The sequence below is a fragment of the Sminthopsis crassicaudata genome, chromosome 6 (assembly GCF_048593235.1).
Source record: "Sminthopsis crassicaudata isolate SCR6 chromosome 6, ASM4859323v1, whole genome shotgun sequence".
NCBI lineage: Eukaryota > Metazoa > Chordata > Mammalia > Dasyuromorphia > Dasyuridae > Sminthopsis > Sminthopsis crassicaudata.
Window position 1 is genome coordinate 256,996,243 of NC_133622.1, and position 23,268 is coordinate 257,019,510.

The 23,268-nt window shown below is 59.9% G+C and overlaps 3 protein-coding genes across 5 annotated transcripts in view; 2 read left to right on the forward strand and 1 right to left on the reverse strand.

Moving 5' to 3' along the window:
* DEAF1 (DEAF1 transcription factor) overlaps positions 1–2,488 on the forward strand; it is a 31,709-nt gene extending 29,221 nt beyond the window's left edge. The window contains exons 12-13 of the mRNA XM_074275510.1: positions 40–129; positions 1,807–2,488. Of these exons, the coding sequence (XP_074131611.1) occupies positions 40–129; positions 1,807–1,911 (195 nt within the window). The 3' untranslated portion in view covers positions 1,912–2,488. The remainder of the gene's footprint in view (positions 1–39; positions 130–1,806) is intronic.
* Positions 2,489–4,467: 1,979 nt separating this feature from the next.
* Positions 4,468–15,077, reverse strand: DRD4 (dopamine receptor D4). Its single transcript, XM_074275998.1, has 4 exons — positions 14,814–15,077; positions 11,590–11,702; positions 10,846–11,396; positions 4,468–10,696 (listed from the first exon to the last, which is right to left on the reverse strand). The coding sequence occupies exons 1-4, from the start codon at positions 15,075–15,077 to the stop codon at positions 10,494–10,496; spliced, it is 1,131 nt and encodes a 376-aa protein (XP_074132099.1). The 3' UTR covers positions 4,468–10,493.
* A 2,312-nt stretch (positions 15,078–17,389) lies between these two features.
* On the forward strand, positions 17,390–20,134 carry SCT (secretin). Of its 3 annotated transcripts, none has more exons than XM_074274386.1 (6): positions 17,390–17,652; positions 18,345–18,510; positions 19,271–19,375; positions 19,487–19,609; positions 19,719–19,835; positions 19,997–20,134. In XM_074274386.1, exons 2-6 carry the CDS (start codon positions 18,431–18,433, stop codon positions 20,064–20,066), a joined length of 495 nt encoding a protein of 164 aa, XP_074130487.1. In that variant the 5' UTR covers positions 17,390–17,652; positions 18,345–18,430; the 3' UTR covers positions 20,067–20,134. The 3 variants fall into 3 exon arrangements, with proteins under 3 accessions (XP_074130487.1, XP_074130485.1, XP_074130486.1); XM_074274384.1 differs by having other exon boundaries at positions 19,992–20,128; XM_074274385.1 differs by lacking the exon at positions 17,390–17,652 and having other exon boundaries at positions 18,277–18,510; positions 19,992–20,128.
* The last annotated feature ends 3,134 nt before the right edge of the window (positions 20,135–23,268 follow it).

The following is a 23,268-nucleotide window of genomic DNA, read 5'->3' on the forward strand; positions in this document are numbered from 1 at the left end:
AGCGCAGGCGCTCACTCAGTCCCTTTCTCTGTTTCTCAGCAATCTTGTGTCAACTGTGGCCGAGAAGCCATGAACGAGTGCACGGGATGCCACAAGGTCAACTACTGCTCCACTTTCTGCCAACGGAAGGTAACTGGCCGCCTCCCCTCCCCCACCCGGGCGTCTGGGCTCTGGAGTGACCGGGGACAGCTCGATAGAGCCCTGCGGGCGGGCAGCCCGGCCAGAGCCCATTGCCCTGCTGGGGCAGCAGACGGCTCGGTCTGGCCGGAGGAGCCCGGGCAGCCGGGATGGGTTCCAGCCTAATTGCCTTATCTGAGCTGGTGAAGGGCGATAACAGTGTTTACCCGGGCATTTCTGGGCCATCGATCGCCTGTTATCTCCCTGGTGGCGCTGAGGAGATCTCGGGAGGGTCCCTGGGCTCCAGGCTTCTGCAGTTCCATCTTGGCTTTTTGAGAGGGGTGGGGGGAGGGTGCTCCAGGCCACCCCGCCCTGCAGCAGGGCCCTGTATGGAGCTGGCTGCCAGGTGCCCCCTTTGGGGTTAAAGGGTCACCTTCTCTCCTCAGTGGGCACCCCTGGGAAACCATGGCCAGGGGGAGGGACCAGCCAGGGTGGCGGCCCTGGCCAAGCCCGGCCCCTTTTCTCAACAGTCCTTTGAAAGACCCATTAGGGCTGAGGAAGTTCTCTCTCATCTTCTCTCTCAACCGCAAGGTGTGGGGACGCTGGGCTCCGGGGCTTCCTAGGGCTCTGGAGGCAGTCTTCCCCCTTCCCCCTCCCCTGGGAGCCAGGAGTCTGTCCGGTTGTATTTAGGGTGCGTGTGTGCACCCGTGTTTGTGGTCCTCCGGCCGCGGGGAAAGGGAGAGAGACTGGGCACCTGGCACTGGCTTCTCCTGACGAGCTCCCTTGGGGGTTCAGCTAGAAACCCACATTCTCACGTCGGGAACTCCGGCCTTCCCAAATGGAGCCCCTGGGCTGCCGCCCAGTTTCCTCAGCCTCTCGAGGAGACTTGTGGGTCCCCTCGTTCTCATTTTAGCTTGACCATTTCCTCCTCACCTAGTTAAAGCAGCAGAACGGAAGGGTTGGGACGTCCCCGCTCCCCACCAAACTCCTCTTCCTCCCTCCCACATCCACTCCCCGTCCCGTTCAGTCTGTGATCTCGGGGCCTGCCCTGGTCCCGGGGACTCCCCAGACACCGGCTTCAGCTGCCCTAGAAACGCTTCGGCCTTTGCCCTCGTTCACAAACTCGCTCTGTGGTCCCCTGACCTGACCCCCTGCCCCTCTCCTCTCTCCCCCTCCTCCTTTTCTCTTCCTTCCTCCCTCCCCGCCTCTCCTCTGCATTTCCCTGGCATCACTCGCACCAGGCTCCCTCCTCAGCTGCCTAACCCCCCTTTATCCAGACTCTGCCCAGTTGTCCGCAGGGCCTGTGGCTGCCAGAGCCATTGGTGCCTTCACAGATGTGATCTCCCTGGGCCCTCACAGCAGCCCTGGGAGGGAGGGCCGTCATGCTGAAGCCTGTGGGAGGTTGGGTCTGAGCTCCGGCCTCCTGGGGGCCTCCTAGCCACACTTCCGCCACCCGGCCCGTCCCGGCCAAACTTCGGCCTCGGACTCTGGGCCGGGGTCACTCGATGTGTCCAGTCTTGGGGCGATGACCTTTCTTTCCCCTGTCCAGGAGGCCCTTGTGGGGGACCCCCAGAGTGCACTGAGAGCAGGACCTGCACCTGCAGGGTCTGGGGCTCCCCTCAATGGGGAGTCTCCCCCAGGGTTCCGTCCCGGGGCTCAGAGCCGGCCCCACGGGTTCTCTGCTTACAGGACTGGAAGGACCACCAGCACATGTGTGGTCAGTCGGCCACGGTCACCGTCCAGGCTGACGAAGTCCACGTCACTGAGAGCGTGATCCAGAAGGTCACCGTGTGAATGACGGCAGCACCCCAGGCCCGGGAGACCCTGTGAGGTCCCCCAGTAGGGGGACGCCGTGGACAGGAGCTGGACCCCAGACCCGGCTGTGCAGAGGGCTCCCCCACATTTCTTCCCTTGACGTACCTCCTGTGCTCCGTCCGTCACGGTCCCGGACCGGTCGGCTGACCCTGCTGAAAGCGGCCGGGGGAGCTCGTGGTCCGGGGAGCAAGAGGCGGCGGCGTCCCCAAGGCTTCACCACGGGACCCCGGCGGGCCCTTGGACCTCTCTGGGGTAGCCCGGGTGACATCTCAGGGCAGCAGCAAAGCCCCTCGGCCCAGACTGAGCGACAGCATCGGCTGCCCGAGGGTGAGTGGCGCAGGGCTCTAGGACCCCCCATTGTGCGGCCCCTCCAGGGCACAGAGCGGGCTCTGCCAGGCTGGAAAGGCTTCGAGCGCCCGCAGCGTCGCCAGACCCCGCCCCCTCCCAGCAGCCCTTGGCCGTGGGTGCCCACAATGGCTGGCTGTACCCCAGCCTCTGCGGGGACAAACATCACTGTGGTTTTTAGGTAACTCTAAATAAAAGACTCCACCACCACAAACACTTATTAAGTGCCTGCTGTGTGCAAGACGCTGTTTTAGGGGAGAGGCCCTGGTGCTCTCTGGGGTGTCAGGTGCGGCGTCTCGGGTCTCAGTTTGCTTTGCTGTAAAATGGGGGGGTGGCCCTAGGCAGCCTGGAAGGTCCCCTCTAACAAAAGGCCGCATTGTAGAGGATGGGGAAGGAGACAGGAAAGGCTTCAGCCCCGAGCGGGGGTGCTGGAGGGGAGCCTCAGACGGAGGTGCTCCTGGAGCAAGGGCTGGCCAGGCTCTGGCCCTCCCGGCCCTGCTGCAGAGGGACACCTCTCATCCCCTTGCGCTGCGCGGGAGCCAGAAGGGGGCTGGGACCGAGCTGGTTCTCCCCCTCCTCCCTTCCCGCTGGCTCCCATGGTGGGGCCTCCGGCCTCAAGCAGCTGCTTTTAGGTGGGGGTGGGGGGAACAAAAGCTCAGCGTTCGTTGAACGCCCCCAGCCCACGGGGTCTCCCAGGCGTCTCCGGGGGAGGGGGCGGGGCGGGATGGAGGCAGGACAGGAAGGGGGGCTGGGAAGCACACCTGGGCTGCTTCCTCCTGGCCAGCCCTTGTGTCGGGGACCTTGTTTCTGTCCCCGCGTGTCTGTGCCCGGGGCTGTGGAGGAAGGGCCGGTTATCTGTGGGAACTGCTTACCACCCCCTGGGGCGCCGGGGGCGGGACCGAGCGCCCGGGGCCCCGCCCCTTGCCCTTAAAGCTCCTCTGGGTGGGGGCGGGAGCCGCACGCGGCTTTCCTCGCCCACGTCCCCGCCGGATCCGGCCTGGGGCCCTCAGGCTGCTCCAGGACGAGAATCGGGGCCCCGGGCGCTCCGGGGTCGGGATGTCCGAAAGAAGAAGCCTCCAGAAAGGCCGGGAGACGTGCTAGTAATTGACCAGCTGACCTTTAGGAGAGGGCCCGCGCGCCGGAAGGGCGCTTGACCAAGCGAGCCCGCGCCAGACCGCGGCGCCCAGGAGCCCCTCTCCGCAGGCCGCGCACTTAGGGTTAGAGGGACGGGGAGCGCCCTGCCCGCGGTTGACGCCGAACAAAAAGCCACATCCAAGCCCGGGGGGTGGGGGCGGGGGCGGGGGCGGGACGGCGCTACAACGCCCCCCCCCCCATGTGCTGAAGTCCCGCGGGATTCCGGCCTTTGACCACGAACTGCTCCGGCGCGTACCCAGCGGTGCTCCCTCGGGATGCCGAGCCAGAAGCCGATCCCAAAGGGGACTCCAGGCAAGCAGCCTTTAGGAGCCACCCCTGGGTACCACGGCACTCTCGCTCCCAAGGACCTTCTTTTCTAATGGGGGTGCGCGAGACCTCGGATGCTGCTTGTCGCACGTGGCCGGAGGGGCGGATTACTTCAGCTTCTTTGGACGCGGAGTGACCGTAAGACCCCTGGCCCGTCGGGCAGGCGGATCGCGGCTGCTCTCGCCAGTCCGGCTGCGGCCTCCCGCCTTCCAAAGTCCGCCCACGGGCGGAGGCCCTGGGAAATCCACACGTGAGGTGGTCCTCCCGAGGTCCTCGAGCGGTGTGGCCCCTTGGCCTGGCTCCGCCCGCCCCGCCCGGCTCCTCCCTCGGAGCCGCTCTCGCGTGCCACCCGCTCGGGCGCAGGCCGTGAGGAGCTCTCCCCGAGCGTGGGCAGACTCCCCGCCGGGAATGGGAGGCTGGGAACGAGCAGGGAAACCGCCCGGCCGCCAGCGAGCGTCTCCACTTTGTCTGGGCTCTGGGTAGGAAGCCGGCGACTGCCTCGGCCTTGCCACAAACCCCGGGGCCTGTGGCGACAGGAGGGTGACAGCCGCCGCCGGGGAGCCTGGAGCCGGGCGAGAAACAATTCTATACAGGAGTGTCGTGGACATAACAAGGATTCCCCAAAAGTCCAGAAAACGCCTTAAGCAGCAAACTCTAGACTTAATTCCAAGTGGAGAAAAAACGGTAACAAACGCAATCTCAGTTTAGAATCTCTTTGCAGACAGACTCTTACCAAGAAACAAGATTGTTTACTTATTTTAAATACACATCGCGTTATGAATCACCTTGGGAGGGAAAACTCAAAAGGGAAAAACCATGGAAGAGAAAAAACAACAGAAAAAGAAGCGAACATAGCATGTGTTGTTGATTTCCATTCGAGCTCCATGGGTTTGTTCTGATGCAGGTGGTGTTTTCTATCCACTGAGCCCCTGAAAAGAAGCAAGCCTTTCCTATTGATCAGCGCACCATCTTGCACGATGTGTTCCTGGTTCTGCTTGTTGCGCTCTGCATCAGTTCCTGTAAATCTCTCCAGGCCTTTCTACAATCAGCTTGTTCGTCATTTTGTATAGAACAATAATATTCCGTCACCTTCATGTACCACAACTCGTCCGGCCGGTCCCCAGTGGACGGACATCCAAACCTTTTCCGATTCTTTGCTAGCACATAGAGCAGTGCTACAAACTTTCTTGCACCTGTGGGTCCTTTTTCCTCTTTATGGTTTTCTTGGGATACAGTCCCAGGAACGGTTCAGCTGGGTCAGAGGGTATGCACGGTTTTCTAGCCCTTTGGGCCTAGTTCCAGATTGCTCTCCGGAATGATTGGATCGTTTCATAAATCCAATCACAATGCACAATGCATCCCAGCTTTCCCACATCCCCTCCAACATTTATCATTACCTTTTCCTGTCCTCTTAACCAATGTGAAAAGTATGAGATGGCACTCCAGAGTTGTTTTCATTTGAATTTCTCTAATCAATAGTGACTTAATGCATTTTTATATGACTATAGATGGCTTTAATTTTGTCATTTGAGAATTGTTCATATCTTTTGATTTTCAGTTGGGGAAAACGAGATTGTTTATGTTGCTTTTGAGCAGCATCGCATCATAAAGTAGAGAGAAAATGAAGGAGATATATATATATATATATATATATATATATATATATATATATTTTTTTTAAGTTTGTCAAGGGTACTTGGGTTATTACCTAAGGGTTTTCATGTAAAGATGAAGTTGCAGAGGGGATGGTTTTTAGTCATGTCCAAATCTTCATGACTCCATTTGGGGTTTTCTTGTATAACAAAACTTTTCACCTTTCATGATAGTAGAGCCACCAGTCTTGATTAAAACATTCATATGTGCTCAGAGAAAAGGTGATAGACAAAGAGTGAACAAAGATGGGGAAAGCAGACATATTAAGCCAAATATACATTTCTCCCTATTCTGGCAACACAATCATGAAAATAGAGAGACTGATTCAGAGTGTCTGAAAGATGGGATGATATTAAAGGTGGAAACAGCTTTTCAGACTTGGATAACCCTGAAAAAGACAATCAAGAGCCAGCAATCGCTAACAACCAGATAGCAACAACTAACAAGCAGCTATTTTCAGATGTACTGGAGACATTAGTAAGGTGTAGGTAGGTTTTCCACAAGTAATATATATATATATTTTTTAATTAAAGCTTTTTATTTACAAAGCATATGCATGGAAAATTTTCCAACATTTGACCCTTGCATAACCTTTTGTTCCAAATTTTCCCCTTCTTACCCCCACTTCCTCTCCTAGCTGGCAGGTATCCACAAGTAATATTTTACTATGGCCTACCTCGTAATTAGCTGAAAGGTATAGAGAAACACCCCTCTCTACCATGTTCATTGTTTGTTGATTTTTTTGGGCGGGGGGAAGTTTTCAACTGGGTAGAGCAAAGCACTACGTTTTCCCAAAAAATTATATCTCACCGGTCGTTTCAGAGGCATTCAAGATTTTTTTGAAAGATAGAACAGCAGAAATAACTTGTTCAAATGCCCTCTCATCACAAACATCAGTCAAGGCATTTTTGAGAGGTATTTGCTGATGTGTTTAGGGACGTCCATGTGGAAGGAGGATTCTTTGTGAATGAAACATCAGGAAGACCTATTGGAATCCATGTGTTAGCTATTTGTCCCTGGGTTTATAGAGCACCAACTTCTCAGGCTTGTTTTAAGGAACCAAAAGGGTTAACACGTAAAATACTTTGAAGATCTTAAAGTGCAATAGAAATGCTCAAATTGGGTCCTGGTGGCCTTGAGCTGGTGACATCAAGGATCAGAATACTCCAGAGCCTCAGCATCTGTAACCATTCAAAAACAGTCGTTCCTGTCCGGTCACTCAACAAAGATCAAACAGAGGAGAAAGGTAGTACCCAGATTATGAAAATGCAATTGGATGGATGGCCTCTAGAACTTTCCATTAATATGCATATCTGGGACAGACAGAACAAATGGACAGTGAATCAGACCCAGGATAAGATAAGAAGAGGAGAGAGTTGGGATGGCCTTCGGGACATTTCCAAGATCCTGTGATGTTCCCGAACGTGCCCCCCCCCAAAAAAAAAGAGCCATATTTTTAAGCCAATGTTGTACATTGGCAAGTCATAGAACAAGAAAAAGTCTGAAAAAACCTGAAAATTATAGTCCGGTGGGGGGCCAGGAAGGGGCCCATAGTGGATGAGAGTAGGTATCAACATGCAACCAGCGAAGATGTCATGGACTTGTAAGGAGAAGATGAATCGTCGCATGGTAAGGCTCCATCGCTCCCCATTCTTGGGATGTTCAGACAAAGGAAGGAAGGCCTCCAGCTCACTGGGCAGATGGATGCTCAAGAACCATCTCGTGGGAGTGCTTGGATGAGAGCCACAAGGCTGGCCGGCCATGAGATTGCCTCATCACAAAGCGATCTTTGTCCAGTGATTGAATTGACCTTTGAGGTAAGAGCAAGATGCTCCCTGGGTACCAGGAGTACATTGTCAGTGATTAGCCGTACAGAAGAAAGGGTGTGAAAGATGGAGTCAGAGCAACATGCTTAGAAGAGGAGATAGACTGACCCTGTGTGGAGAGTGAGGAGCCTCGGGAGGTGGATCGTGGGTGGAGGAACCTGGGAATGTTGGAATCTGGAGGAAGGCCCGGGCTCTCTCTCCCCGCCCCCCTCCCCCCCAGAGGATGAAGGTCTTTCTGGTCTTTTGGATGCAGTTTCCACCTCTCTGAGTTCATAGATCCATTGCAAGATCCAGTCCTCTATTCCACGCGTTCCTGGCTGTGGAAGCTTCCTGCTTCATAGCACGCACTCTAAAAGCCCTTCTTCAGCCAGGACACAGCAGCCCTAAAGCTGATTCTGAGCCGAGCTCGTGCTCCTCTGCTCAGAGAGTCCTGGAAACCTCAGGTCTTTTCCTCTTACCTCACCATAGGCCTCGACCTCCCTTAGAGCAGGCAACCCAGGAGAGAAGCTTGATTTCTGTCCCAGCCCCGGATCTGATGGATCCAGAAAGTGTCACCACCAGCATCTCGTCCAGAGCAGAATGTCCGCTGGGCCCCTGGAGGAGGACGCATAAGCAGCTCATTTCCTTGGGCATTGCCAGCACCGGGCTTGAGATGTGCCCTGGGTGTCTTAGAGGAAATGGCCCTCTTGGGGTCAAGTTCCCAGGAGAGGGGAAGGGCTCCCGGAGGAGTTGGGGGAGGGGGGAGCAGTGTCAGCAGATTCAGTCCCTTGGATCAACTGGCTTCAACAGGGGAGCAGCACCTGAGCTCAGGACATCATGAATGAAGTGTCCGTCCTCCCATATTTTTTTTTAAAAAGTCATGAAAATTCCATGTTCTTTTAAAGAGAAGAATTGTTACACTTTTACTGGCTTTCCTCAAGATTTTCTTGGGGAATTCATCCTAGGCAAAAGGCGTTTTGTCCCACTCCACCCCGGCTCCCCTTGCTAGTGAGTCACTGCCCAGACTGTCCCATCCCTTTAGGAGATGGGCTGGGTTCTGTCTCTTTCCTGGAGAGAACGGAGGCATGGGAGCAGCAGAACTTCCTGCTAACTTTCTCCAGAGAAACCTGGCTCCCAGCTGTTTGTAGCGGTCCCTAGCCGTCGTCCCACCCTCGGTAGTCAGTCTTGCCATCTGCCCATCCAAGTGACCGGGGACTGCCGTGCTGGACTGGCAAGATCCAGAGACTTGGGAAAAGCTAAAGGCGGAGGGATCTGGCAGGGCTGTGGCAGATCCAGGAGGGGCCAGTGACAAAGGGTCCCTTGGTCCTAAGCTGACAGGGGCACATCTGTGCGAATCATGGCACGTAATGTGACACAATGGTCCACACTCCGCCTCATGCCCTGCCGGCTCTGGCCCATCTCTCACTTGTGGGCAGGCAGGGAACAGGGCAAGACAGAAATAGAAAGGGGAGGCACTGGGGCCTGCCGGAGGCTGGAGGGCCTCCTCCTTCAGTGCACTCGCCATTGCGGCAGGTGCGAGTGACCGGGCTCCGGTCCCGTGCATCACATACCTCAGTGCTTTTAGATCAAGCCAGATGACCCTGCAGAAGCTGGCTTCTTGGCTCAGAGTCTCAGTGCGTGCTGTCTCTCCCCCCTCACCCCCAGGTTCTGAGGCTATATTCTGGATCGGAGACAGGAAGACTGGCCACCCCAGCCGGGCGGCTTTCCTCCAGCAGGGTGTGCTGCCCGCCTGCAGGAAGCCCGGCCCTGCTGCCTCCTGTGGCTGACAGTCCCCAGAGCGAGGCTTTCAGAGGTTCCCCAGCAGGGCAAGGCAGGGCAGCCCAGTGGCACGGCCCCCTCTCGGGGGAGGACCGAGCAGGCTGGCGCTACCATGACTGTGTGGGAGGGCTCTCTGCTGGAGCAGGAGAACATCTGGCCTGCTGAGCAGAGGGGGGAGGGGGCTGATGCTGGCGGTGAGAGCCCCTCCCTTCCCAGCAGAATACTTTCACACCCTCTCGAGTCCCTGACACTATCGCTCCACTTCACGGCCCATAACTTTGCAAACCTAGGCAAAGAACTCAACACCTTGAATTCCTGTGGTAGGGGGAGAGCGAATCACTAGGGAGGGAGGAGCACGGCTGCATCAGACTGCCCCTGGCTTGAGAGGAAAGCCCAGGAGTCCGCATCCTGGTGGAAGAAAAGAGGACTGACTCCCCAGGCTGTGCCGGACCAGCTCTGCCGTCTGAGCCTTGACTTTCTCATCTGTAGAATGGGAGCTAATGGCTGTGCTGCCTCCTTCACAGGAAGTAAAACATAAGAGGAGGGGAAGCTTCTAGGCTCAAGGCAGGTGGTAGCCCCGGATCCTTTGCAAACCTCCTTAGTCCCAAGCCCGCTGCCCGTGGAGCCGAGGGATGCCCTCGGTGATCTCTAGGTCCAGCTACGGGACAGGAGGACCCCGGACTTCGGGATGCCGGTCCTGTCTGGGTCACTTAACTCCCGTTCCCTTCTGCGATCTGGCCCCGGGTTGCCAGAAGGAATCGGGGACTCCCTGCTGAGGGGCCTTGCCAGGTCTTTCCCCCATGGGCACCGAGTGAAGCTGTGGGGCTGAGAAGACCTTCTGTATTATGTGCTGCCCCCCCCAGCGACCCGCTGCTGAGCACTGCATGGCTCCCCAAAGCCAGCGGGCAGCCAAGGCCAGATGGCAGGCTGCCTCGGACAAGCCGGCTCGGTCTAACGCGGCACAGCTGGGAGAGCTGGAGGCAAGCAGAGAGGAGAGGCTGGACATACCAGACCTCAGGGTGGCCAGCCGGCCGCACTCCCAGATGTGAAGGGAGGAGGCCATTTCATTACTTGCATCTCTGCAATCAGTCCATTCGTACAGAGTCCCCCGTCTCTTTCCCAGGATTCCCCCAGTGGTGGGGGGCCGCCAGGTCCCTCTGGGCCTTGGCTTGTTGCACAGGGAGGTCCAGGCCGGGAGAGGGAGGTGCACGATGGGTGGGCAGTGGGCCAGCTGCGCCAGTCAGGATATAAATACCTAAGCCCACCCCGAGCCCTGTCAGCACCCAGGGGCTCAGGATGAAGCTCTTCCTCCCCGCCCCTCCTCCGGCCTCCCTAGGGAGGAGGCTGGGCCAGGCACCCGGCCTGTGTCCTCCGGCTCTTCTCCGTGGGACCGAACCCCCACCCTGGGGCACCCCGGAGCCATGGCCGGCCCTCGGGTGCTAAGGCAGCTGGGATCCTAAGTCCCAAGGCCCTGGGGGAGGGTCGGGGGTGGGTCTGCCTCTGTCCCCAGCCAGGGTCCTAGCAAAGGAGCCCGAGCACTCGGCGAAAGAAGCTCCGGAACTCCGTATTGAAGATGGTGTAGATGACGGGGTTCAGGGCGCTGTTCACGTAACCCAGCCACGTGACCACGCTGACCAGCCTCCGGGGCAGGGGGCAGGCGGGGCACAGCGCCCTGGTGACGTGGACCACGAAGAACGGCGTCCAGCACACGAGGAAGGCACCTGGGGGCAGGAGGCTTCAGTGAGGCCCGCCCTCAACTCGGGGACCACTTCTCCCTCCCGCCCCCCGCCCCTCCCCGTCCTCCCTCCGCCCCAGCCCCTCCCAAGCCCGGGCTCCCCGGCCTCCCCCCGGCTGCCCAGCGGACGCCCACCGACTACCACCGGCAGCACCCTCATGGCCTTCCGCTCGCGGCCCGTGATCTTGGCTCGTTTTCTGGCGGGCCCGGCGGGGGGCGGCGCCTGGGGCCGGGGCCCGGCCGGGTAAGACACGGTCTGGATTGGGCCGGGGCCCTCCGGGTGGCGGCCCTCCGGCTCCGGGCCCTCGGCGTCGGGCCCCGGGAAGCGCCGGCGAGGCCAGGGCTGGGGGGGCCGGCCGGGCCCGCGGGCGGCCCCCGGGCCCAGGCTCCGCCGCAGCTTGGCCCTGCGCGCCTCCTCCCAGGTCCGGAGGCGCCGGAACATGGCGCAGTAGAGGAGCAGCATCAGCGGGCAGGGCAGGAAGAAGGAGCACACGGACGACCAGACGACGTAGTTCCGGTTCTCCAGCTGGCACACGGCCGGGTCCCGGGCCGGAGCGCGGTTGAGGCCGAACAGCACCGGCGCGGCCACGGCGAAGGCCAGCCCCCACACGGCGCCGATGAGCAGCAGCTGCCGCCTCCCCAGCTGCCGCCGGCTGTAGTTCAGGGGGACCGAGACGGCGATGAACCTGCGGGGGGAGCCGGGGAGCTGGGGGCCAGCCGGGACGGCCGCCGGCTTCGAGGAGCCAAAGCGGAGGCCCGAGCCCCCGCAGCGGGGGGGGGGGGGGGGGGGGGGGGGCGGGGCTCGCTTCTCCGCTCTAGTGGCTAAGTGGCGCCCCCGGGTCAGCCTCGGCCGGGGGAGGGCGCGCTGGGGAGGCCCACCTGTCCACACTGATGGCGCAGAGGTTGAAGATGGAGGCTGTGCAGAGCATCACGTCCATAGTCATCAGAGCGTCACACAGAGCCGGGGTGAGAGTCCATACGCCTCCCTGGTACTGGGACGGATGCACAGAGCTCTGAGGTGCCGGCGTCAAGCGCTCATTAACAATGGAGGGGGCGGGGAGACAGGCAGAGAGGGAGCCGGACACACAGAGACAGGGAGAGAAAGAACCCTCCCGGCACACACTGCACAGGGGACAGAGACCCAGCCCAGTGCCCTCAGATTTCTCCATGTGCAGACGCGGGGCACACCAGGGACCCACACAGGGCTGCAGATTGGGCCGAAATAGCTGTGCTTATTCCAGTCTGGTCAGGAGAAAAGCGTGGTCTGACCTGCAAGCCCTCCTGTGTCTGACCTCTGGCTGTGATCTTGGCCATCCCCCCCCCCCCCCCCCCCCCGTTTCCTGGGCGGTGGACACTGGGGACCGGGGAAAGGGCTGCTCTCCCTTCCTTTACACGTTGACATCTGGGCCTCGCTGCCATTGGAGGGGCCACTCAGTGGCTTTGTGTAGTAGGATGACAAAAGACCTGGTGCTGACCAGGCCGCTGCGCCAAGTGGGAGGTAGAATCAGCCTTTACTCCTCTCTCCCTGGGCCTCGGTTGTCCCAGATGCTCTGGGCTCTCCCGCCCCCTACTTCTCCAATTCCCTGGAGTCCTTTGAACCAAGAGATCTCTAAGGTCCCTTACAAGTCTCCGTCTCAGATCCTCCATTACTTCCAGCTCTAGAAACTGCTGACAAAGAACTCCACTGTAAATCTTGGGAGCCTCAACCAGGCCCTCCCAGGCTCCCTCAAAAGGAGATCCCGGCTCCTCCTTCTCTGTCCTCTGGGCTGAGATTAAAAGCTTAGGGGACAGCAGAGACGTCAGAGTTCAGAATGACCCCTCCCTCCCTGGATTAGCCCGTCCTCATCCCCTACCCTTCCCTCAGTCTGTCCTTCACCCCACCTGTGAGGACACATTCCCAGAAAGACTCCAGAGTGACTGGAGAAAGTTTGTTCCCACAAGACCCCCTCCCTCACACATACACCCCACCCCCTCGTTCCTTCAGAAGAGGAGTAGCATCTATCCCGAGAGCGGCACCAATGTTTGAGTCCGAAATCGGAGTACGGCAGCTCACCCTCCCAGCCCCCTCCATGGGAACGGTGATGCTGGAAGAGCAGGAAGTGGCTGCCTCAGCCCCACGGGTCCCACCCCCCAAGTCTGATCACCTCAGGGGACAATAGCTTGAGAACCACCTTGTCTCCATCCCTGGCCGTGCTCCTGCTGCACCTCGGGCTCCTCAGAGGTGACCCAGTTTATCCCCTGCCCCCAGACAGGTGTTTTATAAGTTGGTTTCCGATTTATAGAGAGGGCCTGTCTTTACCTGTACAGTTACATTAGGAACCTCGTGCGGCTCACTCCTTAGGGGAGAACCAAAGGAAGCAATACTAGGGATGCAAGGAGTGGGGGCTGGCTGAAATCTTGTGACTGAATCTCCCATTCTGGGGCTCTGAGTTTAGGACGACAGGGTCAAAGGGAGTTAGACTCTCCCCGAACACTTCACTGAACACATTCTCATTAAAAGGGACAGAGATTGAATTCGAGAGAAAATTTGGAAACAAGATGGAGATTGGGCCAGGCCTATTTGGCACTAGCTGAAAGGCTGCGCCCCAAAGCATTCACCCACGGAGTCCGTGTCACCTCAGAAAGAGGTTTTCATCAGAGTGCCCAGGAGTCTGTCTAGGAGGCTGTGCTGTTCCACTTTTTAGAGTGAATTTGGATAAAAACGTATCCATCGTGCACATGACTGAGTCAGGAAGGTCAACTGATTCACCGGATAATGTGCTAGCCAATCAGGATCCAGAAACAGCTTAGGGCTAGGAGTGGGTAGGTGACCCAGGATGAGGTCCTTGGGCCTTTGGGTTCGATTAGTTTTGCAGAAACAGCTGGGGCAAAGAGAAAACTGCTGCCCCTAAACGCCCTCTGAGATCTTCAACGTTGCCCTTTGGGCAGAGCAAGACAGGTTGCTCAGACATGGACACAGCAGATTGATGTCTCCCTCTCTCCTCTCTCTGTGTTTCTCTTCCTCTCCTTTTCTTGCCTGTGCCTTGTTTCTCTATCTCTGTTCCTCTTTCTCTCCTCCATCACCTTCTCTCCCTTACTCTCCTCCCCAGCCTTCCTCTCCCTCCACTCCTCATCCCTCTTTGGTTTCTCCCTACATTTCTTTGTTCTCTCTCTCTCTCTCTCTCTCTCTCTCTCTCTCTCTCTCTCTCTCTCTCTCTCTCTCTCTCTCTCTCTCCCTCCCTCCCTCCCTCCCTCCCTCCCTCCCTCCCTCCCTCTCTCTCTCTCTCTCTCTCTCTCTCTCTCTCTCTCTCTCTCTCTCTCTCTCTCTCTCTCTCTCTCTCTCTCTCTCTCTTTGTCTCTCTCTCTCCTCCCCCAACTTCCTCTCCCTCCATCTCTCCTCTGTTTCTCCTGACATCTGTCTCTCCCTGCCTCTCCCCTCAATTACTCCCTCTCTTCTCTTTCCTCTCTCTCCTTTCTTCTCCCTTTCCCCCCCTCCATCCCCCTTCCCTCCATTTCTCTTGACATGTCCGTTTCTCTGTACTTCGGTCTCCTTTCTGTCCCAGTTGCCTTCCTCAGTCTATTGCTATCTCTGTCACCTTCGTTCCCCTCCTCAATCTCAGGAAACCAGGTCTGGTATTGGAATCAGGAGGACTATGGGAAGGTTGAGGACAATGGTCAGAGACAGTGTCAGGTTCAACGTTTCAAGAGATGAGAGGCGTATGAAAAGAGTTAACGAAGGAGGGCTAGGGGAAGGATGGGACAGACAGGAAAGGGGTAGCAAGGGAGGGGATCCCAAGAGTCAGCGCCAGGGACCTCGCAACATGAAGCGGACTAGACTCGGGGTTTATACCGGGATATGGAGGAGGGGCGGGGCAGGATCCTGGGCTGGACGATGGGAGTGGGAGGGTCCAAGGATAGACAGTAAAAGGACCGACAGTGTGTGGGGGGGTGCCCTTTATCCAAAGGAGGGGGAAGATCCCGAGTTAGAAGCGGGAGTTGGGGGGGGGGGAGAAGGTCCAACAGAGGAGAGAGGGACTGCAAAGGGATGGGAGGCTCTTGGGTCTAGGAGGCAGATTGGAAGGACAGGCCGGGCCAGGGGCTTCCTGGATCGGGGCTCACCTCACCTCGGAGTAGACGAAGAGCGGCAGAACCAGTAGCGCCAGCAGCAGGTCGGCGACGGCCAGGCTCACTATGAAGAAGTTGGTGGGGGTCTGCAGGGCCCGCTCCGCCGCCACGCTCACACACACAAGCGCATTGCCAGCCAGCACGGTGGCCATGAGCAGGATGCCCCCGACCAGAGCGCCCACGTGCGGCTCAGGGGGCCCCAGGCCCCCTCTGGCGCTGCCCGGGAGCTCGCTGGCGTTCGGGAAGCTGCGGTTCCCCGGCATGGCCCAGGACAGATCCCCTTCAGGACCGAGGACAGCGCCGCGCCGGGCCAGCGGAGACGGGGCGCCGCGCCGCATTCCGGGAGACTCGCCTCCGACCGAGGAGCCCGAGGAACGGACAAAGGGGGCCCAGGGGCCGAAGCGCGGGCCGTCCCAACCTCTGGGACCCCCCCGCTCCCAGCCTACCTCCGGTCCCGGCTGCTGCGCTCAACTCCAGCGCTCCGCACGCGGGAAGTTCTCTGGCTCCACCCCCGGCCTCGCCCCTTCTCGGCCCCGCCTTCTCCGGGCTCGGAACGGAGCCCCCCCAACACAAACACACGCAGGCACGCGGGCACACACGCGCGCGCGCCCCTCCCCCTCCTTGCAGTCATGGCCGAAGTGAGGGACCCAGAAGCACTGGGTTACCCCAGCGCCCCTCGCCTTCCAGTCCAGAGTCAAGGCTTGGAAAGGGTGGGATAGTCTGGGAATCCGGGAGGACCTTGGTCTGGAAGCAGGGGCTATAATACCGCGTGACTTCGGAGACGCTTCGGGAAGACCTCATTGGTCAAGGTACCGGGAGTCCAGGGTGCTGGCAGAGCACCTACAGATGTTGTTCTAGCATTTCAGTCCCGTCCGGCTCTTCTTGGCCCTAGCTGGATTTTCTGGGCAAAGATACTGGAGGCGTTTACCATTTCCTTCACCAGATCATTTTACCAAAGAGGAAGCCGAGGCACAAAGGGGGAAGTGGTTTGCCAGGGTCCCGCTGCTACGCATGCTATGTATGTAAGGCCAGATTTGAACTCAGGTGATGATGTCTTCTTGTCTCTGGGCCCCCATGCTCTATCCATTGCACTACCCAGCCGTCCTGGACCTAGATAAAATGATTCCCTATTTCCCAAGACCAATTTTAGGCTCCGGAAGCTCTCGCCCCTGAACAAGTTTCTAAGGTTTCGGCAGACTAATCTGGGTGCCCAGTTTGTGACTCCATGCAGATGTATGTAAAAAGCACGGGCCCTGCTCTGGGTACAGGTCTGAGGGGTGGGGGAAGGGGAAAGGGAGCCAAGGCCCTCCAGGCACCTCCCCCAGAGAGCATGGCCAGCGCCTCCTCCTCGCCCCCCACTCCAGGCTGAGTCTGCTCTTGCCCTCCTGAATCCTCTCTAGTTTCAATTCGAGCCTGTCGGGTCCCTCCATCCATCCTTCTGAGCCAACTGAAGTAAGGGCCTGCCTCCAGAAAGGGGGGGTCCTTCTGCACCTCCCCTAGGAAGAAGCGCCAGGCCCAGGGCCCTTAACCTCGGGGTGTCTCTTTGGCTGTCGGCTCTCCGAGGCCTCCACAGGCGGCACCCGCACACTAGACTTTTCCTCAGTGTCTGCGGAAGCCAGTCAGGACTCTGGGGGCTTTCCCTCACCTTCATCGGGGGCTCCCAGACTGGGGGTCCCCCCTAACTGGCTTCCCTACCCTCCTGGGCCTTTTTTAAGGGGTGCTTGGATTATCTCCCTAAAGCCCCGTCTCCCTAGGCTCTTCACCGTCCCCACGATTGGCACAAAGTGTTACATACAAATGCCCCCCAGAGGCCCCAGTTCCCTGCTCTGAGCACTCTGCCCTCCCTCCAAGGGATGCTCTCTTCCTCCCTCCGCTCTGCTCCCTCTCCCTGCCCGCGGTTCCCTTTTGGATGTACAAACTCATGGAAAGACCCAGGCGGAGGCGGCCCATGGCCGGGGGCCCCCACAATCACCCCCAGGCGGAGGCGGCCCATGGCCGGGGGGCCCCCACAATCACCCCCAGGCGGAGGCGGCCCATGGCCGGGGCCCCCACAATCACCCCAGGCGGAGGCGGCCCATGGCCGGGGCCCCCACAATTACCCCCAGGCGGAGGGGCCCCCACAATCACCCCCAGGCGGAGGCGGCCCATGGCCGGGGCCCCCACAATTAACCCCAGGCGGAGGCGGCCCATGGCCGGGGCCCCCACAATCACCCCAGGCGGAGACGGCCCATGGCCGGGGCCCCCACAATCACCCCCAGGCGGAGGGGCCCCCACAATCACCCCCAGGCGGAGGCGGCCCATGGCCGGGGCCCCCACAATTAACCCCAGGCGGAGGCGGCCCATGGCCGGGGCCCCCACAATCACCCCCAGGCTCGGATGCTCGGCTTGCCCGCCCCAACCCTTCCAAAGCCTCTATCTGGCCTTCGGGGCCAGGAAATGGATGAGAAGGGACTGGGTGGGGCCATCGATCACCGCAGCACGCTGCAGCCGGGGCGGCCAGGGGCCGGGCACCTGCGCCCGGCGGGGACGACAGCTGGAGGGGCGGCCTTGACCTTCCCGGCCGATCGATGGCCCCGGACCGACTGTTTGCGAAGTCGCCGGGGCGGAAACCGTGGAGCCTCGGAAAGGGCACCGGGCGGGCGTGGGGGGCGGTACTAGGGGAACCCTGGCGCCCCGAGCCTCCGTCTCCGCCCTCGAGGTCCCCGGCCCAAGGGGATTTATAGCGAGCCAGCCCCGAACCAAGCACTGGGGGGCGGCCGCCTACGAGGAGAAGGCGAAGATAGAGAAGGGAGAAGTCCGCCGGGAGGTGAGAGCCAGCGAGCTTTCTGCCGAGGCTCGGTGAGTGGGAGCCGCAGGCAGGCAGGGGCGGTAGGCGTCCTCCGGCCCTCCTCCTGCCTCTCCGGGTCTCTGGGTCTCCGTCTCTCGCAATGTCTCTGGGTCCCCGTCTCTCCCAGTGTCTCTGGGTCTCCGTCTCTCGCAATGTCTCTGGGTCTCTGTCTCGCCCAGTGTTTCTGGGTCTCTGTCTCCCAGTTTCTCTGGATCTCGGTCCTCTCCTGTGATTCTGGGTCTCTGTCTCTCCCAATGTTTAGGGGTCCCCGGCTCTCCCAGCATCTCTGGGTCTCTGAATCTCCCCATGTCTCTGTCTCTCTCAATGTTTATGGGTCTCTGGGTCTTCCAATGTTTATGGGTCCCCGTCTTTCCCAACGTCTCTGGGTCTCTGAATCTCCCAGTGTCTCTGTCTCTCCCTGTCTCACTACCCCTCTGAGACCTGTCTTCCTCTCCCTGTCTCCGTAGCTCTCCCATAGGCGTCTCCTTGTCCGGCCTTCCTCTCTCCTTTTCTTTTAGTGTCCGTTTCCTTACCGCCCCGGCCCGGGCTCCCAGCCTCGGCCTCTGGGATTCTGTGTCGGTCTCCGAGCCTCTGTCTCGCCCTTCCCGTCTCTGGCTCCTCCTTCCCCGTGCCCGTTCCCGCCCCTCAGAGAGTCCCCCTGGCCGGATCTCGGGCCCCTGAGCCTGCGCTCCCTCCTTCTCAGGCTCCCCGCCTCTGCGTCTCCGAGAGCTCGGCCGCTCGGACGTGCGGAAAACCCCGTGTCTCCCGGTCCCTCAGCCCTCAGTCCCCATGGCCAGAGGAGTCGGGGCCCTCGTGATCCTCTTTGCCTTCTTGATCCAAGGATCTTCTTCGCTCCCGGCTCCCCAGAGGTGAATCCTTCCCCTGCGTCTTCCCACCCCGGCTCCCCTAGTTGGGTGGCTCGGGATCGGCGGACGCCACAGACCTGGGCTCGGGGCTCCCGAGAGAGGGCGGGACTGGGCAGAGGGAGGCCATCCTCCCCCGCCCTTTCTGGGGTGCGTCCCGGCCGGAGGATGCCTCGGGTCCGATTTCTAGCTCCAGGGAGCCCGATTGGGACTGGAGGGGGGGGACTGGGCCCCTCAGGGAGGACCGGGAACCTAAAGGGCCAGGCGACGAAACCAGGGACAGTGATGCGGTTAGCAGCCGACGCGCTTCCCTCAGCCCTCCTGCCGACTCGGCGGGCTCCAGCCGAAGCCCTCGGGTGAAGTCCGCGGATGGGGATGGTTGGGGCGCGCCTTCTCCCACACCTCCCTGGCTCGGCCCCCGTCCTCCCGCCCCAGGGCCTCCTCCCTGCTGGCTCCCGTCCTCCCGCCCCGGGCTCGGCCCCGTCCTCCCGCCCCAGGGTCTCCTCCCTGCTGGCCCCCCGTCCTCCCGCCCCGGGCTCGGCCCCGTCCTCCCGCCCCAGGGTCTCCTCCCTGCTGGCCCCCGTCCTCCCGCCCCGGGCTCGGCCCCGTCCTCCCGCCCCAGGGTCTCCTCCCTGCTGGCCCCCGTCCTCCCGCCCCGGGCTCGGCTCCGTCCTCCCGCCCCAGGGTCTCCTCCCTGCTGGCCCCCGTCCTCCCGCCCCGGGCTCGGCCTCCGTCCTCCCGCCCCTCACCCCCTGTCCCCCGACAGGGCTCAGCGCCACATGGACGGCGCCTTCACCAGCGAGCTGAGTCGCCTCAGGGAGAGCGCTTTCGTGCAGAGCCTGGTCCGCGCGCTGATCGGCCTGGGGCCCAGGTGAGCGCTCCCCCGGGGCGTGGGGGAGGGGGGGCCCGAGGACGGGCCGAGGGGCGCGGGGCCGAGCCGGGCCTGACGCAGCTGCCGCCACGCGCCCTCTCCTGCCCCCAGCCCGCCCCGCTGCCTCCCCAGGACCCAGAGACACTCGGACGGCGCCTTCACCAGCGAGCTCAGTAAAATAAGAGGACACGCCCAGGTGCACCGCCTTATCCAGCAGCTGGTGGGCAAGCGCAGGTGAGAGCCGCGAGCCTCCCCCCAGCCAAGTGCCCCCCAGCTCCCTCCCATCACCTCCGGCTATCTGCCGGACTGTAACCGCCCCCCTTTTTCCTCTTGTGGCCGGAAGATCCGTGAGAGGCCCGGAGGAGGGAGCTGGAAGGAGCGGGGGAGATGGGCCCCTCGGGGCGGCCCCGGACACTTCGAGCTGCCCGAAGCGGCTGCAGATGTGCCTCCCACGGAGCGGGTAACTGCCCCTTCCCTGGCGCGCAGAGGGGGCGGCTCCTCCCCCTTCCCCCCAGGTCACGTGGGGGCGCGGCCGGCCCGCGGGGCCCCTGTCCCTCCCGGGTTCCCCGGCCTCGGTCCCCAGCCCAGTGTTCAAGGCCCTCTTGCGACTCCTCAGTGCAGAACTCCGAGGGAGCCCCCCGGGCAGCAGCTGCCTCCTGCAAGTCGTTCCGGGGCCCGGCGCCGAGCCTGAAGGGGAAGGAGCCTCTCGGGGGGAGGGCGCCCCCCGCGCCCGCTGTCTGACTCAGAAATAAAGGAGCATCTGATACAGAGGCCGGCTCGTGTGATGGGGGCGGGGCGGGGGCGTCAGAGACTAGCGGCTCCGGGAGCAGCACCCGGCTGGGAAGCGCGGACCGGTACTCTCCCGCCCCCCCCCCCGGCAGACACCTCCCAACGCTAGGCGGCGCCCTCCCCCCACCGAGCTTGCCCCGGCCGAGGCCTGCCTAGGAGGGGCTGTCCCGGAGGGCAAGGGCGGCTGGTGCAGGAAGGCCGGCTCGGGAAGGGAAGAAACAGCGGGGCGCGGGTGCCCGAGAATGCGGCCTCCCCTCCTCCGGAGCTCGACCCCGAGCCCAAGACTGGGGGGGCTTCCTGGGCCGGGCCAGAGCCCCGAGTTCTCGTGGCCCTTATGGTTCTGGATGGCTAAGGGTTGGGAGGTTGCTTCCCAAGGGGAGGGCTGGCCGGCCCCTCACTGATACTGAACCACAGCCAAGATGCCCTAACCCCTTCCTTGCCCGAAATCCCTCCTCTTCCCTGAGGGTTCACCCCCTAGGACACAACCTGACCCTTCCCCATTCTCCCTGAAAGCAGCTGCTGGGGGTGCCTGGGTCCCCAAGAGCTCTGGCTCGGGCCGGCCGGGACCGGGCCCTTCCCCGCTGGGGGTGCCTGGGTCCCCAAGGGCTCTGGCTCCGGCCGGCCGGGACCGGGCCCTTCTCCCCTTGGCAGTCCCTTCTCCCCAGACTGCCTAGTCTTTTCTGGGAGACCAGCCACAGGAGCAGGGATTTGGAGCCAGAGCTGGAAGGGCCCTCAGGAAGTCCAGGTCCCTCTTTTCTCCTTGCTCATGCTTCCCGAGGTCTGGAAAGCTTCTCCTTAGCGAGGCCCTTGCCTGCCCCTGAGCCCCCCATTCAGGCTCCTGGCTCGGTCTCTACAGCCAAGCAGCCGCGTTACCGCCTCCTCCCCGGGACAGCCAGCCTGTGCCCCCCTTCTCTCCCCCAGGCTCCTCCTTTCCTTACTACCCACCTGGCCGGTGACCTGGCAGCCCTTTCTGGTTCATCATCATTATCAGTTCATCAGTGGCCTTATTAAGATGGCCCCCCAGGGCCAAGCCCCAGCCTTGCCTGTTGCCAAGTGTTTCTTAGATGACTCTTCGGCCCCGGGCTCTGGGGACACACATGAAGGAACACCAAACAAGCATGCTCTGCAAGAGCTTCCACTCCCCCGGGGAAGAAAATGTGCAGGGATCGAATGGAGGTGTGGCAGTTTGGGGAGGATGGGCATTCTGTGCCTCAGTTTCCCTTTTGTTGTCTTAACTGGAGGGACTGATCTTAAGCGTGCGTTTCAGGATTCTGACGGGGAAGAAGGGTCCTTTGCCTACAGTTGCTTCCCACTTTCTGACCCCTTGTCTGGTATTCCTCTCCACGCCCCCTGGGCTGCAAATGCTGATATTCCTAGGGAGCCACTCCTCTGTCCCAAAGAGCAGACACCTCCCACTCTTCCCTCCTCCCACCCCAGGTTCCTCTGCTGCTCTCTTTCCCACAAGCACTTTCTGTGAATACCTCCCTGAACCTCTCCCCATGTCTGACCTGGGGGCTTACACCCCAGGGGATGCCAGGATGTCCATCGCCTTCTCAAGAAATATTCTCTCTGTCAAGGCTCCCACAATCCCCCAGGTGACTTCCCTTCTTTGGCTTCCTGGTGAAATCTGGTCCATCCCAACAGTCTCGTGTGGCCTGGGACAGTCTGTAAAATAACTCCCAGTGTGGGGTGGACTAGGTGGTGGACAGAGCACCAGTCCTGAACTCAGGAGGACCTGAGTTCAAATCTGGCCTCACACACTTCACACTTCCTAGCTTGTGACCCTGGGCAAGTCACTTAACCCAATTGACTCAGCAAAAAAAACAAAAAATGCCTCTGAGTGATGACCTGAAATTTCCAGAAAGGCCCACAGGTCCACATCCCTGCTCCAAAGCTGGCTGTCCCTCCCCCCAAGGGCCTCGGTCCTCAGTCCCCACAAATTCAGCAAGTGGCTCATGTGCACCCGAATGCCTCCCCCCCGTCTCCTTACCTCTGCCTCCAGTTTGCTAAGTCACGTTTGCCAGCTCAGGCCTCTCTGGTCAGATGTCAGACCCACTACTGACTTTGCCTCAGGCACGTCGTGTCCAGTCACGGCTCTTCCAGGGCCATGTATTCAGGGAGGCTCTTATGCTCCTCCTCCCCCCATTCTGGACATCAGACAAGCCTTTGGCCCTGTGGATTCCTAACAATCCTGCAGTCCACTACGATTCTCAGAACGTTTTCAGGCATACCTGCTCCACTTTGGACTCAGAAAGGTCATTTATTTTGGACCCAAATGTCCTTGACCTGGTCAAATTCTGATTTAGTTCTTCCCCATCGGGTCAACTTTGTCAGATTATGTATCAATGACTATACTATCATACCAAGAGCTATCGTCGCCAAGCTTTCGGGCTTGCGAACCAAGCTGTCTCTCCTATCCCCCGTTAGGAGGGATGTGACTTGCTTGTTCCCTTTCCCTGGACAGCAAGTTGCCGGAAAGCTGACTGAAGCTAGCAGTGGACTAGGAGTATTTGGATGTGTCTGGTTCTACAGGTCCCGTGGTGAAGGAGCCACCCAAGGCCTTTCTGATGTCACATCCGGGGCTGTGGATTGGCAAGATTTGAAACTTGCCCGATGCCCCGAAATGACATTTTCCATAGTCAAAGTGGAACAAAAAAAGATCAGTCCCAAGGGAGATCACACATTTCTACATTCATTGAATACACATCTGCCCACATGCAGCTTTTTTTTTTTTTAAGGATATAATAAATTCAACACGTTACTTTAAAATCAATCGTGCTCCTGTTTTCTTTTGAACTTCTGTCCGTTCTCTTCAATGAACATTTTAAAGGATATTTACTTTCCTATTACTTTAAAACCAGTCCTGCTCCTGTTTTCTTTTGAACATCTGTTCTCTTCAATGACTTTTTTGGGAATCCTATCCCTACCTTTCTTTCCTGCCCCCTCCCACTGAAAAGAAGAAAACCATAATCTCTGTACCAAGCACGTTTAATCGGGGAAAATAAATTTACAAAAGGAAAAAGTCTCATCAGCCCTCAGACAAGGGATGGGCACCATGTTTCATGACAAGAGATGGGCACCATGTTGCATGACAAGTCCTCAGG

Bases quoted from the DNA above. Each gene is read 5' to 3' on its own strand.
- DRD4 (XM_074275998.1), bottom strand. From the start codon at position 15,077: ATGCCGGGGAACCGCAGCTTCCCGAACGCCAGCGAGCTCCCGGGCAGC. The intron at 11,703-14,813 runs GTGAGGTGAGCC...CATCCGTCCCAG, and splicing joins CGCTCTTCGTCTACTCCGAG to TACCAGGGAGGCGTATGGAC. The intron at 11,397-11,589 runs GTGGGCCTCCCC...CTCCCCCCGCAG, and splicing joins TGCGCCATCAGTGTGGACAG to GTTCATCGCCGTCTCGGTCC.
- SCT (XM_074274384.1), top strand. From the start codon at position 18,431: ATGGCCAGAGGAGTCGGGGCCCTCGTGATCCTCTTTGCCTTCTTGATC. The intron at 18,511-19,270 runs GTGAATCCTTCC...GTCCCCCGACAG, and splicing joins TCGCTCCCGGCTCCCCAGAG to GGCTCAGCGCCACATGGACG. The intron at 19,836-19,991 runs GTAACTGCCCCT...GCGACTCCTCAG, and splicing joins ATGTGCCTCCCACGGAGCGG to TGCAGAACTCCGAGGGAGCC.